The sequence below is a fragment of the Chrysochloris asiatica genome, unplaced genomic scaffold (genome assembly GCF_000296735.1).
Source record: "Chrysochloris asiatica unplaced genomic scaffold, ChrAsi1.0 scaffold00008, whole genome shotgun sequence".
In the NCBI taxonomy this organism is placed as follows: domain Eukaryota; kingdom Metazoa; phylum Chordata; class Mammalia; order Afrosoricida; family Chrysochloridae; genus Chrysochloris; species Chrysochloris asiatica.
This window is the reverse complement of record NW_006408526.1, coordinates 16,912,129-16,928,251: the sequence shown is the minus strand read 5'-3', so window position 1 is coordinate 16,928,251 and position 16,123 is coordinate 16,912,129. Positions and strand designations below refer to the sequence as shown.

Genomic DNA, 16,123 nt, shown 5'->3' with positions numbered 1-16,123 from the left:
AATATTAACTGTTATCACGATTAACTGCGATTGTTACAACTGTAAAGGTAGAAGTTTTGTAGCAAAAAGGGGTGAGTGGTCGAAGAGTTGCAGTGGAGTGTGGGACCCTAACCAAAGAAGCGGCCACACCAGAGATGGAGGCAGAGATGATGACATGGAGAGAAAGAGCAGCTGAGGACTCCAGACTCATGGAGGAAGAGGGGATGTGTGCTGGTGGCTAGTGGCACGCTTGTCCTTTTGCTGTTTGAATGACTGTATATTTTTGAGTGTTTTGGTGCATATCCAAAAAAAAAAACAAACAAAAAAACAACCCCCAAAAACAGAGGTAATATAAGCAAATACTGTTGAACGATGAAGCATGCAGGTGATTGTAATCATTGCAATGAAACAGATACACTAGGATGAGTGTAAAACTAATGTTCCCCCATGTAAACTATCACTCAATTCACAATGAAAAACTTCTAAAAAATCTAGCTATGGTGTGTTAATACTCAAATTCTAATACTTAGTAAGTAAGACCTCAATCAAGCTACAAGAGAACTGAAAAGAGACACAATCTCTCCTTCTTTAACCTAAAGATTTAAGAAAATTTCAAAATCCAATTAAAAACAAATCCATAATTATTTTGACTCACTTCCAGTAGTGACTGAAGTTAAAGTAGAACTGAACCTGAATTTTGTCTGTTCATCCAAGATAAAAAGTAATATATCTATTGATTAAAACCGTGTGTAATTCATAACTATTTTCAATATCGTTATGGAAAGAGTTACACTTGTATTAAATAATGTGATTTAATCTTTATTGATACCTTAAGCTATTTTCCTAAGAATACACAGTAAGTAGAATAAAAGAATAGTTTTTGTTAAAGGCATATATTTTTATGAACACATTTTACTTGCAACATGAAAGTCACTATAAATAGTTAACTAAATATTCATAAAACATAACACAAGGAGACTGATTACAAATGAGCACATTAAGCATAGTTAAGTTTAGAGTAGGGATGGTGAATAGATTTTATATTGCCTATCAACTCTGAAGAACAACACTGTTCTGCATAAGCTGACTTCTGAAACTGTACTTTTTTAGGTTATTGGAAAAGAACATTGTAATAGATGTTTGTCAGAAACATGTGAAAGGATGAAAATGTTATGTGTGTCATGTACTTGCCATCACTGAGCTACTATACTTCAAATAATGTACAATTACACAGAATGTACAATTACAAAATTACTTACTGCTTCAACAGAATTACATTCTCGTCTTGTTTCTAAATAACGTAGTGCTCGTTTTTCTTCCTCTTTTAATTTAGCATCTGCCTGTCCAGAAAAAAAATAGCAATCATTTTAAGAATACCAGAAAAACAGTTCAAATTATTTTTTATATATTAAAAAAATACATATTTTTATACTATTATATATTAAATTCTGACTTACATATTTCATATAATTCTGAACACCATTTTGTTGTAAATATGAGGGTGCTTGGGTTCTATAAAATCTCTCCGTTGAATCCAAGTATGCCTTCTCAAAATTGTCCCTATAAATTTGAAGCTTATCCTCAGGATTAGAACAAAGGTTAACTGAAAAACAGAAAATAAAAATTTAATTATGACTCAAATCAGTAATTTGAGTACAACAAATAAAGTAACAAATATTATGTTCAAGGAACTGAATCAATCTATACTCAACAGAACACAAAACCATATAAGACAAAGCTTCTTAAGAAATTTGAAATAGAAAAGGTAATGTCACAAAGCCATAAAGTGACCGATAATATAGATGATTTTATTTTTGAACATTTAAGAAGCTGACTTTTAACTGAATGATCAAGAAAGCACAAAAGTAGCAGGAATTAAATCAAGTCTTAAGGAATTAAGTACAATTTGCATAGCTAGAGATTACTGGGATAAGTAAGTATTCAAGAAGTAGAAAAGTATAAAGGATAAATTCAAGTATAAAAACTAGGTTGATATCAGACAATTATAAGGTAGAATGAATGGTAAGTTAGGAATGGTTGTAGAGAGCCACAAATCTAAGGCAAGTAATTTGAATTTAACATGGTATAGCAATAAAAGAAAGGAGCCCTTGTGGCACAGTAGGTTAAGCATTGGGCTGCTAACTTCAAGGTTGGAAGTTCAAACCCACCGGCCACTCTGCAGGAGAAAGATGAGCTAATCTGCTCCTATAAAGACTTACAGTCTTGGAAATCCTACCCTTGGAACATACTACCCCCTTTCCTTCAGGGTTGCTATGAGTCACAATTGACTTGACAGCAGTGGGTTTGATTTTTTTATCACTAAAAGGAAGACGTCTTGATGGCACAGTGGTTAAGAGCTCAGATGCTAACTTAAGTTCAGAGGTTCAAACCTATCTGGTTTCATGGGAGAAAAGACATGGTGATGTGCTTCTATAAAGATTACAGCCTTGGCTGGCAAATGGAAATGGGGATAAAACTCTTGTGGTATAATAGTGAATAATTGCCATCAGGACTGACTGTGAGGGTACGAAATATAGAGGTAGATGTTTTTTGACAAAGGGAGGAGACTGATTTTGCAGCCCAGGAGCGGAGGTCCCTGGGACCCCATTAAGTGAGAAGAATGGAGAGCAGGACCCTACCCAGAGAGGCAGTGAAGCTAGAGATGGAGACAGAGACGATGATGTGGACAGATGAAGTGGTTAGGGACACTGGACTCAGGGAGGGAGAAAGGCTGTGTGCTGGCGGCTGGGGGGTGGGCCTTTGTGGTGTACCCTTTGGTTATTTGATGATGCATGGAGAGGATTGTAATCATTGCAATGAAACGAAATATAATAGAATGAGTGTGGAACTAATGTTCTCCCATGTAAACCTCACAATAAAAACTTAAAAAAAAAAAAGATTACAGCCTTGGAAACCCAATGGGGCAGTTTTACTTTGCCTTGTTGTTGTTGTTAAGTGCCACTGAGTCAGTTAAACCCTTAACAACCCTGTATAGAGTTTTCCAGCAGCAGCTGGTGGACCTTGCAGTTCAAGCTGACTTTGCAGTCCAGCACATTAACCCATAGCGCCATCCCTACTTTGCCTTATAGGGTCACTATTAGTTAAATCAACTCAACAATGAGTTCATATTTTGGGGATTTATCAGTCAAAGAATAAGTTAAAAAAAAAAAAAAGTCCCCAATATAAAAAACCACCAAAATAGTTGTTGCTGTGTTCCAATGAGTTGATTTCAATTCACAGAGACCTTGTAACAGAGTAGGGTTTCTTCACTAGAATCTTTACAGGAGCAGATTGCCAGATCTTTCTCCCATGGAGCAGCTGGGTGAGTTTAAACTGTCAACCTTAGGGTTAGCAGCTGTATGCTTAACCTTTTTTGCAACCAGAGAGCCTTACCAATAAAATCCTAAATCCAAAACCAAACCCAATTCTGTTGAGTTGATTCCAACTCATATTAACCCTAGCAAGGCAGAGTAGAGCTGCCTCTTCAGGTTTCCAAGACAGAAGTAGACTGCCACATCTTTCTCCTGTGAAGCCGCTGATGGATTTGAACCTTTGGCATTTCAGTTAGCTGCAAAACATTTAATCACTATACTACCTGAGCTTCTTACCAGTAAAGCAGTACTTAAAACAGTTTACAGGTTAAATGATAACAATAAGATCTCCGCAGGAAAGCTATTTTAATAGTTTATCTGTAGAGTTTGAAGACTACCAGGTTGATTTGAACTGCAAGGTCGGCAGTTCAAAATCACCAGTGAATCCTCAGAAACCCTTAGCAGGGTTATTATGAGTTTGAACAGACTCAACATCAAACTGGTGGTGGGAGAAATTTTAAAAAGAGTAAGGTTCAGGGGTATTGTTAATGAAACTCTAAAGTTCTGACATCTAGAGATAAGGGGAAATAAAGAAAACCCAGTCTAAGGTAAGAAAACCCAGTCTAAGGTAGCTAAAGACTCATTATCATTAAGTCAACAAATACTTAATGAGAACTACTTAATGCCACGCTAAGTAAAGATACAGTGTCAACAACACAAAGGATCCCACAGACATAACAGAGAGGCACAGGTCCATATTATGAAACACTAAGTGAGAGGACCTAAGAAGGCCTCCACGAGGAAACTGAGGAAGAAGAAAGTGTTCTAATTAGAGGGAACAACATATCTGATTGAAAGAACAAATGAGAATACACAGTCAGAAACTGAGACGTTAGGAGACAAATGTACATATGGAATTAACTTAAGTCCAAAAAACATAACTACAAAACCAGCTACCTCTTAGAAATATAGATTTGAATTTATATTTCTCCAATTTAGGTCTCCAAAAAGATTCCACCTACTAAGAGACAAATGATATAGAAAAAAATAAATACTAACCATATGAGTCTTGTTTCTTTAAAGAATAATGTCTTTTGTAAATTCTTAGAAGCATATGGCATAAAAAATTATATAGTAATAAACATAACTCTGATACTACTATTCTATAATTGTCTTCAAATTTCCAGGAAAAGGAAATTATGTTCATAAAAATGCAGAGCATACCATAGGATTCTCTTACTCCAATGACCAGCTGAGAATCAAAGGCTTCTCCTAATCTTTCAGCATGTACCAACTTCATTGCACTATCTTGGAGCCTATTTTTTATATTTGAAAATATGGACTCATTCCATGTATCAAGCATGAGCTAGGAAAAAAAAAAATTACAAAATAAGCAAACATTTTCAATTATCAATATACCATATACACGTACAAAAAATTTCATATAAACACTAAAAAATGAAATCAAATTTTGGGCCTGCATTCACTTGAATACCTCAGGGAAGCAGCGTATTTAGCATAACAAAGAATATTATACAGTTTAGAAACAGACATAATAGGGTCTAAATCCCAGCTCTGTCACTTAGTTACCTGCTTTCTCATCTATAAAATAGTTAAAATAATATAATTTCAAGTACTTACAAAAAACTAAATATAATAAGTATATGGAAAATGTCACTTATCTTATAATTCCAAGGTTGAATTTCAGAAATATGTATGTGCTTTCCTGAAAGCGCATATGAGGCCTCAAAAAGTTTTTGGATAGATGGAATTGAAAGATAATAGAAAATTTCCATGAACTTTTTGAAGCCCCTCACATGCATGTTTATACATATACATTATGAATGCAAAAACAAACTGAAAATGTGTTTGATGTTGGACCTTGAAAAACAAATATACCAATCCACCTTAAAGGTGCGCCATCAAAAGGATAGAAATGGTTTATACGTACTTTTAAGTATATATTAGTGCTTAGAAGAACTCTGTATATTGGTAAAAGCATTAGGCTGCTAGCTGAAAGGTCAGCAGCTTCACCCCAGCAGTAGAGCCATGGGAGAAAGATGTGGCAGTTTGCTTCTATAAAGACCGATATCCTTGGAAACCCTCTGGAGCAGCTCTACTCTATTCTCCAGGGTTGTTCTGAATTGAAATAGACTCCACAGTAGTAGGCTTGGTTTGGTTATTAGCACTTAGATAACTTTGTCAGATACAGGAAATTAATAAAACCAACAGTAGCAGCAACAATAAAAACCAGAGCTAACAGTATGTAACATTCACTATGTACCTGGCGTTCTCCTAAGGTCTAAGTATCTCCCTTTATTTGTGTAGAACCTTGGGTACAAAGAAGAAAGCTAGCTTTCCAACATTCATATAAGGGAAAACAGCGGGATGTGAACTTACTACTATGGCCTGGAGTCTCTGGGTAATGCAAACAGTGAATGTGCTTAGTTGCTAAGCAAATGAAGAAGGTTCAAGTTCACCCAAAGGCATAGCCAAAGAAAGGTCTGTTGGTCTACTTCCAAAAAAAAATCAGCCATTGAAAACCCTAAGGAACACGGCTCTACTCTGACACACCTGGAATCACCATTATGTGGAATTAACTCAATAGCAACTGGTATTAAAGACTGTGGTACCAGAATCTATGCTCTTAATCATTTAAGTGATGGGGCTCTCAAAAAACAATAGGGGACAGTAAAAACTAAAAGAAGAACAGGAAAATAAAGGACAAGATGACTAGATTGCAAAGTAGATAGCATCTACAAGTGTTTTCACCTTTTTTGGAGGTATACATTTCTTACATTGCAGTTATTTCTATCACTGAAGAACCACTGGATATCTATATGTATATATCTGAAGAGTAAAACAAATTTGTAATCTGGGAAGGGTCAGTAATATCCAGGCTACACTATTTTAATGTCTGAATTTGTTGCTATAACCACCAAGCAACCAACGAATTGTTTTAAGTTCAAATGTTTGTTTTTGTTTTTTTTCTAACTCTCTTATTTGATTCTCACAAGTAGGGAGATTTCATAAACAAGAAAGGAGAAGTTAGGTCATTATTTCAGAGTTGAAAGGGAACACTGGGATCCTTCATTATCAAGGCTAAGTTCTGTACATTAAATCATGGTATAGAGCTTTTATCTAGAAACTGCAGGATAATGAAAATAAACACAGTAAATACTGAGTGTATAATAATTAGAATCAAGTGAAAGACTAAAGATGACAGCAGTTTGCCCATAGTTAAACAGTTATCAGAAGGCAACCTAATAAAAAGAGAAAAAAAATGTAACTTAATTTAAAGGAAGATAAAATTATAAAGGAAAATAAAACACTGAAGATATAATTAGGAAAAGGAGAAAGTAAAAAGGAAAAACAAAGAGGTAATATCTGAAAGCACATCCACAGCTTGTTGTTGTTAAGTACTGTCGAGCAGGTTCTGACTCATAGCGACCCTGTATAGGGTTTTTCCAAGGAGTAGCTGGAGGGTTTGAACCACAGATCTTGCAGTTCAAACTGAACCTCTGGTCCAGTGCTTATCCTACAGTGCCATACCAGGACAGTTTAAAACCACATAAAAAGAGATGATTGAGAATTAAAGCTGAAAATGGATGAAGAAAAAAATAGTATTCAATAAACCACAGCAAGAAAATTCATACAGCTCACAGGTGACAACTGTAGGGTGTGAACTTCCTACCATGGCCTGGAGTCCCTGGTTGATGCACACAGTGAACCTGCTTAGTAATTTATACATGGAGTTGTTGTTGTTGTTAAGTGCAGTCAAGTCAATTCTGACCCATACTGACCCTGTATAGGGTGTCCAAGGAGTGGCTGGTGAGCTTGAACCACTGACCTCGCAGTTCACACAACTTTGCAGTCTGACACATTACACACAGTGCCACACCAGGACTCCACACATAGAGTAGGGAAAGGCATTTAAAGTAGAAATCACTTTCAAAAGCCTTTTAAATCATTGTCTTTTTTAAGAATACTAAGAAACAATAGGAAAAATTGACTTACCTTTCGAACAATACTGTCCTCCACATTTGATTTTTTATTGCTGCCCTGTTTCCCCATTAAAGTAATTTCTAGTTGACAGAAAGGTTTTGGTAAAATATCACATTGTGTAAAGAATTTTCGCCACTCAACAATATATGCTTTTAACAAAGCTGTGTCATCCTGATGGCTCAGTACTCGCTGAAAGAAAAGAATCACACGCCAATTTGAATAAATGCTTAAAAGAATAAGAATAAAACTTATTCATGCCATCATTTAAAAATGATTTACTACAAACCTAATTGTTATATGTATCATTTTGGTTTAAGTATTATTTTATCCATTAATAAAAAATCAACTGCACAATAATTCATATAACTTTGTCCTTAGGTAAACGTTGCCCTTTTGATCATGAATGACTGACCATTCCATGGTGACCATACATTATTACTGTTGTTGCCCCTTTTATATAACTGTCTACTGAAGGGTGGTCAAAGGCTATAGTCTCTGGTTCCTCGAGTCTCTTTCTGAACAGTAAGCCCAGTTTTTTATAACTTTGGGTTTGTTCTACCTTTTCCCCTATTCTATTCAGGATCTTTAATGTGATCCCTTTCAGAGCAGTTATAATGGTAGCCGGGCACCATCTAGTTCTTCTGGTCACAGAGTCATGGTGACCTGCTCCATTGGACTAGTTGATTCCAAGCAGCTTAAATTTTCATTACTCATCTTCTGCACAATAGTTGAATCTTAGATGGCCGCTCATGAGCTTCTAAGATCCCAGACAAAACTTACCAAAGTAGGATGCAGAACACTGGCTTTGTGGACTATGTTTTGCCAGTTGATCATGGTATCCCCTGAGACTATGGTCCTGAGGCCCCAGTCACAGGAACTCATTGCTTTGAGATGGTTGGTAATATCTAAGAAATTTCCATCATTTTGCCCCCTGTATGCTCCACCACATGGAGTCCCGGTGTGGCACTGCAGGATAATGCATTGGACCTCAAGGTTGGTTTGAACCTCTAAGTCAGTGGTTCAAACTCACCAGTCACTCCTCAGAAACACTATACATGGTTGCTGTGAATTGGAACTGACTTGATGATACTTAACAACAACAATGCTCCACCATGTAGCACTGGTGAGGCACTCACTGTAGGATAAGCACTAGATCTCAAAGTTGGTTTGAACCACAAGATCAGTGGTTCAAACTCACCAGCTGCTCCTCAGAAACCCTGTATTTGACGGCATTTAACACGCTCTGTCACATTCACAGCTGTGTTTGCAGCAAAGGTAAATACCCATGTACAAATATCCTCTTTCAAACCCTTGTATATTTGAGGGTATACTTGTACTAGCCTTCCCATAGCTGTTCAGCCTGTCTCTGTCTAGGTATCTAGCTGCAGAACACTGTCATTCCAGGCTTGTATGTATAAAACTATTTACTTCTCCTTTTTTTTTTAATTTAAAATATTTTTTATTGTGAATTGAATGAAGGTTTCAGAGCAGATCATCAGTCCTACAGTCAACAAATACAACTTCATGTCCTCATGGTGATTGCAATCCCTTCCATGTACCATCAGTTAAATGGTATCTGCCTCTATGCTTTTCAACTCCTGCATTCCTGCCTGTGTCTCCCTTTACCTTGATCATTCTTCTGCCAACCTCCTCTTGTATATTGTCTGGCCATCATCTCCCATGGTAATATGTGTCTACCCTCTCTAGCCCATGAGTTATTTCCCACCCCACTCCCATTTACAGAATGTTTTTTTCAAGAAAACCTTTTCTTTTACAACAGTGATCTCATATAATATCTGTACTTTTGCAACTAATTTCACTCAGTATAATGTCTTCCAGGTTCATCCATGTTGTGAGGTGCTTTGCAAATTCACTGTTCTTCATTAACATCTTGTGGTATTCCATTGTGTGTGTAGACAGCAGTTTGTTAAACATTCTGATGGGCACTTAGGCTGTCTCCATCTTTTTGCTATTGTGAATAGTGCTGCAATGAACATGAACGTGCATACATCTGTCAGTATTAATATGCTGTCTGTATTAATATGTGTCTCTTGTAGATAGCATATTGAAAGGTCCTGTTTTCTTGCTCATTCTGCTACTCTCTGTCGCTTGACTGATGCATTTAATTCATTTATATTCTGTAAAATTATCAATAGGTATGAATTGATTGCTGCATTTTGCTGTGTATTTTTGTTATTGTTGTGCCCTTTTTTTTTGGTGGATTGAGTGAGTTTACAGGGCAGATCATCAGTTTTACAGTCAACAAATCACACACCTTGTTTCATTACAATAATTATAATCCCCTCCATGTACCATCAGTTAACAGTATTTCTCTCTATTCACTTTAGCTCTTTTTAAAAACAAAAACAAAAACACTCAGGCATATATAATAATTTACACCTCTAAAGGGCACATTCTGCAAGTCTGCCTCCTGGCCATCAGCTCTTAGTCCCTCTCTTCTATGAATCTAGAGTCCTCAGCTGCTCCCAATCGCCATGTCCCCATCTCTGCCTCCATCTCTGGCATTGCTGCTTCTCTGGATAAGGTCCTGCATTCTCTTGTGCTCTTCTCCCTTGATGGTTGTAGGGTTTGTTTCTGGACTGTATACTTCTATCTCCTTTAACCCTTGCATACCTTCCTGTGTCTTTGCTTGTCTTCATCATTCTTCTGCCAACCTCCCTCTTCTTGTAACTTGTAATGTGTGTGTGTGTGTGTGTATGTGTGTATATATATATTTATTTAACTTTTTACTGTGAATTGAGCGAAGGTTTACAGACAAGATCATGAATTTTACATTTAACAAAGCATACATTTTGTTTCAACTTATGACTATAATCCCCTCCATGCCACAACAGTTATCCCACTTCCTTCCTGTGGTGCTCATTTCCATTCCACTCTCCTTCCTGTTCCTTTTCAACTCTATCCCATGGGAAGTACTGACCTCTTGATTTTGAATAATCAATCATCCCATCATGAGCATACCTTACTAGTATTGTTGTTCCCCCTATATACCTATTTACTGCTTGGCTAAAAATTAGGTCACAAGAGAATTCCTTTGCAGACTTGGAAGGAGGTCAGAGGCCATAGTCTCAGGTTCCTTCAGTTTCTTTCTGACCAGTTAATACCAGTCTTGATTATTGAGTTTTGTTTCATATTTTCTCCCACTCTACCCAGGGCCTTCTAATGTGGTCCCTTTCAGAGCAAATTGGTAATGGTAACTGGGCACCACATAGTTTTTCTGGTCCCAGAGTCATGGAGACTGATGTTCATGTGGTCCATTAGTCTATTGGACTAAATGATTCCAAGCCTCTTCAATTCTCATCATTCTTCTTTCTTCCACACAAAAAGAGAAGAATAGTTATGGCTGCTCATGACCTTTTAAGATTCCAGATTCACCAAAGTAAGATGTAAACCATTGTCTTTGTGGACTATGCTATGTCAACTGACCATGGCGTTCCCCGAGGCTATGGTCCTCAGTCCCAAAGTCCAGCAACTCAGTAAAACAGCTTCAAAGACATTATCAAAACAGTAAAAAGAAAACCCACAGAATGGGAATGAATAAACAGATAAACAAACAAGAGAATTATAATTTTCTCATAAAAAGAAGTACTAAAACATGCTATAACATAGATGAACCTTGAAAATATTATACTAAGTTAAAGAAGCTAGTCATGAAAGACTACATCTTATATGATTACATTTATATGAAATATCTAGAGTAGGCAAATCCAAAGAGGCAGAAACAGGCTAGTGGTTAACAGGGATGGGAGGGACACCCCGTGGGGAGAAATAAAGAGTGACTGCTAAAGCGTTTATTTTGGGGATGATGAAAATGTTCTGGAATCAAAGTATTTTACACAAATAACTCACACATTATACTTTGCTTTGCAAACTGTGCAACCCCTTCATGCATTAAGTTTCCTATGCATCATATGTATTGTGTGTGCATGTGATTTTCATAAGCACTTTATATGAGAAAAATATGGCAGTGAGTAATGATTGCACAGCCTTACAGCCATACAAAAAGCCAATGAATTGTTTATTTAAAAGGGTGAATTTTATGATAAGAACTATAGTACAGTTACTTTCGTATCCCTGACATTTGCATAAGTCTTCCGAGTTGTTCTGACCAACAGATCACAGTTAATGTGAGACTTCTGGGCCTAGACTTGAGATTTTGTAGATTCTGCTTTCATCTCAATGGCTAGTTTCCTTGTGAATGAGACATGACGTGCAGGGAGGTAGGTCCAGCTGAAAGCCAGCATCAATGATCAGATCTGTGAGTGAGGCTCTCTTGAGCTATCCAGTCCCTCAAACCATCCTATGTCCAGTCTACTGTTAGGGCATGAACAAGTTTAAGCAAAATCAGCTGTGCTCAGCTCAAGTTACTTTCTAAACCACAAAATTACAAAAGGTCTTCAAAACGTTTATGGAAAAATGGAATTTAAAGATAATGAAATTTTTCAACAATTTTTCTGAAAATGTGAAGCCCCTCTTACTGTCAAAATAAAAAATGGTGGTGGGGAGTTCTATGGAACTTATAAAAATCTGAATTAAGATGCTTAACTATGCTTTAGTGACTATACAAATGCTTTCGACTGTGTGGATCATGACGAGCTATGGATTACATTGAGAAGAATGGGAATTCCAGAACACATAATTGTGCTCACAAGGAACCTGTCTGTACATAGACCAATAGATAGTTGTTCGAACAGCACAAAGGGATACTGAATGGTTTAGAATCAGAAAAGGTGTGTGTCAGGATTGCATATTGCACCATTCTTATTCAGTCTGTATGGTGAAAAATAATTCAAGAATCTGAATTATATGAAAAATATAGCATCAGGAATGAAGAAAAACTTGTTTAAAACCTGCAATATGCAGATGATACATACAACCTTGCTTGCTGAAAGCAATGAGGACCTGAAACATTTACTGATGAAAACAAGCCTTCGATATGCATTGTACCTCAATGTAAAGAAAACAAAAATCCTCACAACTGGACCAATAAATAACATTATGGTCAATGGAGCAAGATTGATGTTGTCAAATGCTTCATTTTGCTTGGTTCTACTATCAACACTCACTGAAGTAGCAGTCAAGAAATCAGATGACGTACTGCATTAGTAAATCTGCTGCACAAGATCTCTCTGAAGTGTTCAAGACTAAAGATGTCAGTTTAAGGACTAAGAAGTGCCTGACCCAAGCTATTTTCAATAGCCTCATATGAATGTGAAAGTTGGAACAATGAATAAGGAAGACTGCAGAAGAATTGATGCATTTGAATTACGGTGTTGGAGAAGAATATTGAAAGTACCATGGACTGCCAGAAGAATAAACAAACCTGTGTTGGAAGTAGTACAGCCAGAATATTTCTTAGAAGGCAGGATGGCAAGAGTTTGTCTTTCATACTTTGGAAAGATTATCAGGAGGGACCAGTCACTGGAGAAGGACATCATGCTTGGTAAGTGGAGTGTCAGAAAAAAAGAGAAGACCCCCAATGAGATGGAATGGCACAGTGGCATCAGCAATAGGCTCAAGCATAACAACAATTGTGAGGATGATGAAGGACCTGGCAATGTTTCATTCTGTTGGGCATACGGTTACTATGAGTCAAAATTAGACGGCATCTAATAACAAAGGCAACAATGTACTCTTGACCGAAAATATAACTATGGGAAAAAAACCCCAAAAATGGCAATCATATCACTAATATTTTCTATTAATAATGTGTTAGTGAAGTATTAGTACTTAAAATCAGAAAATCTGAATGAACTTTTAAGACAAAACTAATATAATGTAAAGATATAGAACTTACTGCCTGAGCTTGCTTAATAAATTCAAGAATGTCTTCTTTTAAAGCCTGATGAATTTTTGCTGGGCCTTTATCATCCCAGAGACATACTGCATGCACATCCCTGTAAAAATAAAACAAACATTAATAAAGGAATGAGAACAAAGACAAAACTCATCTTAAATTCTCTATTAATACTGTTTCCAACCATGCTAGACCAACTAGCTGCAAGGAAGGCTAAAGAAGTAAATATTAAAGTGTGGCGCCTCGGTGTGGTGCTGTGGGATCAGCACAGTACTGCTAACTACAAGGCTGGCAGTTCAAATTCACCAGCCGCTCCTTGGAAACCCTACATAGGGTTGCTATACGCCAGAACTGACTTGATGGCACTTAACAACTAGTCTCTAAGAGTGGGCAGTAAGTAAAGTGCAGAAACCAGCAACAGAGATTATGGGAGAAAAAAATGACAAACTAGAAGAATATATATATATACACACATATAAAATCAAAAGACATGACTCACAAGGTAAAAACTGCTGTTTTATTTGGTGTAAATCAGAGAATACAGAATTCTTTGGGGAAGATTTAGAGAAACAGGTAAACCACCTTCAGAAGTGTACATACCTACATGAAGAAATAATAAACATTTTGATATTTTGCTTAATAAAGACTTCTATGATTTTTTGCAATACTTTCTGATTTACCTTCCTATATGAAAAGGTGTGAGTCAGGGAAATGTGAATTTAAAAATACAATGTACTTGTATTTCTGTTGTTGTTAAGTGCTGTTGAATCAGTTCCGACTCAGCTACCCTGTACAGGGTTTCCAAGGAACAGCTGGTGGGTCTGAATTACCGACCTGTGGATTGCAGTCCGGTGCTGATCCTACAGTGATATACCGTATTTGTGTAGGAAAGTATAGATGAATATATTAGGTGTGCAAGTACAAGTGTATTTATAGGTATATGTATATACACGCTTATGTGTGCTGCGCATATAATATTCATACATATATTAAACCACATAGGGAGCAGTTAGAGATACTACCTAGACATAACACCTAGCAGAATTGATTTACTGGGTTTGAAGGCATGAGATGATGGTCTTGTGAGACAACTTGGTCAACTGTCAAAACATAGTTCATAAAAATAACATTTTACATCCTAATCTACTGAATAGTGTCAGGGGTGCATAGCTGGTGCATAGCTATCTAAGATACAACTATTGCTCTCTATTAATCTGGAACAAATGAGAATGAAGGAAATTGAAGACTCAAAGAAAAAACTAGTCTATAGGACTAATAGCTGACATGAACCATGGCCAAATCTACCCTGAAACCATAACTAGATGGTGGCCAGCTACCACTACTAACTGTTCAGACTATGAACAAAAGAGAAGGTTCCAGATCGAAGGTGAGAAAAATGTGGAACAAAACCAAAATTATGTTTAAAAAGTCATAATTACTGAACTTATAGATAAAGACTAGGAAAACCCCTGAAATTATTACCCTAAAATGCCCTTTGCACTTGGAACTGAAGCCACTTCTGGTGGTCACCTTTCATCCAAATAACAGATGGACTTCTAAAATAAGCAATATTACCCAAGAATAGTTTATTCCCTCAAATAATAAACTATTTGAAAATAGTCACCATTTACACTAAAACAAAGATGAGAAACTAAGGAGAGGGAAGTTACATTAATGAATAATGGGAAAGTTGACAGTGTGCAAAATGTAACCAACGTCACTGAGTGAGTTGTATAAAAATTGTTAAATGGGAGCTTAATTTGCTATGCAAACTTTCACCTAAAACAATACATTAAAAATGAAAAAAAAAAAAAAAAAATTTGAACCTAGCCCCTAAAACACCAAAAACACTATCACACAAAATTACCACTCCAGAACCAGTAGAATAGCTAATGTGTGGTTCATAAGACTGTTAGAAGTTTGTAACCACTTTGGAAAACTGCTTGGTAGCCATCTACTAAAGTTGAAAATACACATATATACACTTTATAGCTAAGAAGGGACTTCTTATATGGTGTAGGATCAGCACTGGACTGTGAACCACAAGGTTAGCAGTTTAAACCCACTAGCTGCTCCTCAAAAACTAGTAGACAGGGTCGCTCTATCAGTCAGAACTGACTCAACGGCACTTAACAATAAAAACAGCATAGCCAAGAAGTAGGAAGTTCCATTCTTAAGTATATACTCCAGCAGAAATACATACAGATGTTCACCAAAAGGTATGTACAAGAATTTCCATAGCAGTCATTAAGTCAAAACTTCATAATTTCAAACTGAATACAACCCAAGTGTCCATCAACCACAAAATGGATAAACAGTGATATATTCATACAAGGATATAATATACTAGAATGAGAAGGGACTAACAAATTGCACACAATAAAACAGATGAGACTCACAATGTTAAGCAAAAGAAATCAAACATAAGAAAACATTCTGTATGATTCTGCTAACATAAAGCTCAAAACCAAGTAAAACTAACTTATAGTATTAGAAGACAGTATGGCAGTTACTTTTCTGGGTAAAGCAGGGAGTGACTGGGAGGAAGCATATGGTATTCTGTTTTGTTTGGTTTCTTGATGTGGGTGCTGATTACACAGATGTATTCATTAAAAAAAAAATCACTTATAATTTGTGTACTCTTCTATATACAGGTATCCCTCAGTTTTTCAAAGTTTGCTTTGTCACTTTGCTTTGATGAAAGATATCTATTAGTACCTGTCTTTGATAACTGAAAGAAATCCAAAGATGATTTTACATTTTGGAAAAGGGCAAAAAGTGAAACTTTGGTGTCTGTTTTGCTGAGATCAATTCCTGGGAACAGAAATCCAATTGTGTTTCCTTTCCAAGGAGAGGTGACCCAATGGAATGTGGAAATCATCGGACAATATCTTTGATATCCCATGCAAGTAAAGTTTTACTAAGAGTAAGTAATATAGAAACAGCTACAAGCATACACTGACAGAGAACTTCCAAAGGTTCAAGCCAGATTCAGAAGAGGCCGTGGAAT

General features: G+C 36.5%; 1 protein-coding gene across 1 annotated transcript in view; it reads right to left on the bottom strand.

The window, feature by feature from the left end:
* Positions 1-16,123, bottom strand: part of CUL5 (cullin 5) — a 91,031-nt gene that overhangs the window by 44,535 nt on the left and 30,373 nt on the right. The window contains exons 3-7 of the mRNA XM_006833958.1: positions 13,114-13,213; positions 7,308-7,484; positions 4,515-4,656; positions 1,437-1,582; positions 1,239-1,319 (exon numbers count right to left, since the gene is read on the bottom strand). Coding sequence (XP_006834021.1) covers positions 1,239-1,319; positions 1,437-1,582; positions 4,515-4,656; positions 7,308-7,484; positions 13,114-13,213 — 646 coding nt within the window. The remainder of the gene's footprint in view (positions 1-1,238; positions 1,320-1,436; positions 1,583-4,514; positions 4,657-7,307; positions 7,485-13,113; positions 13,214-16,123) is intronic.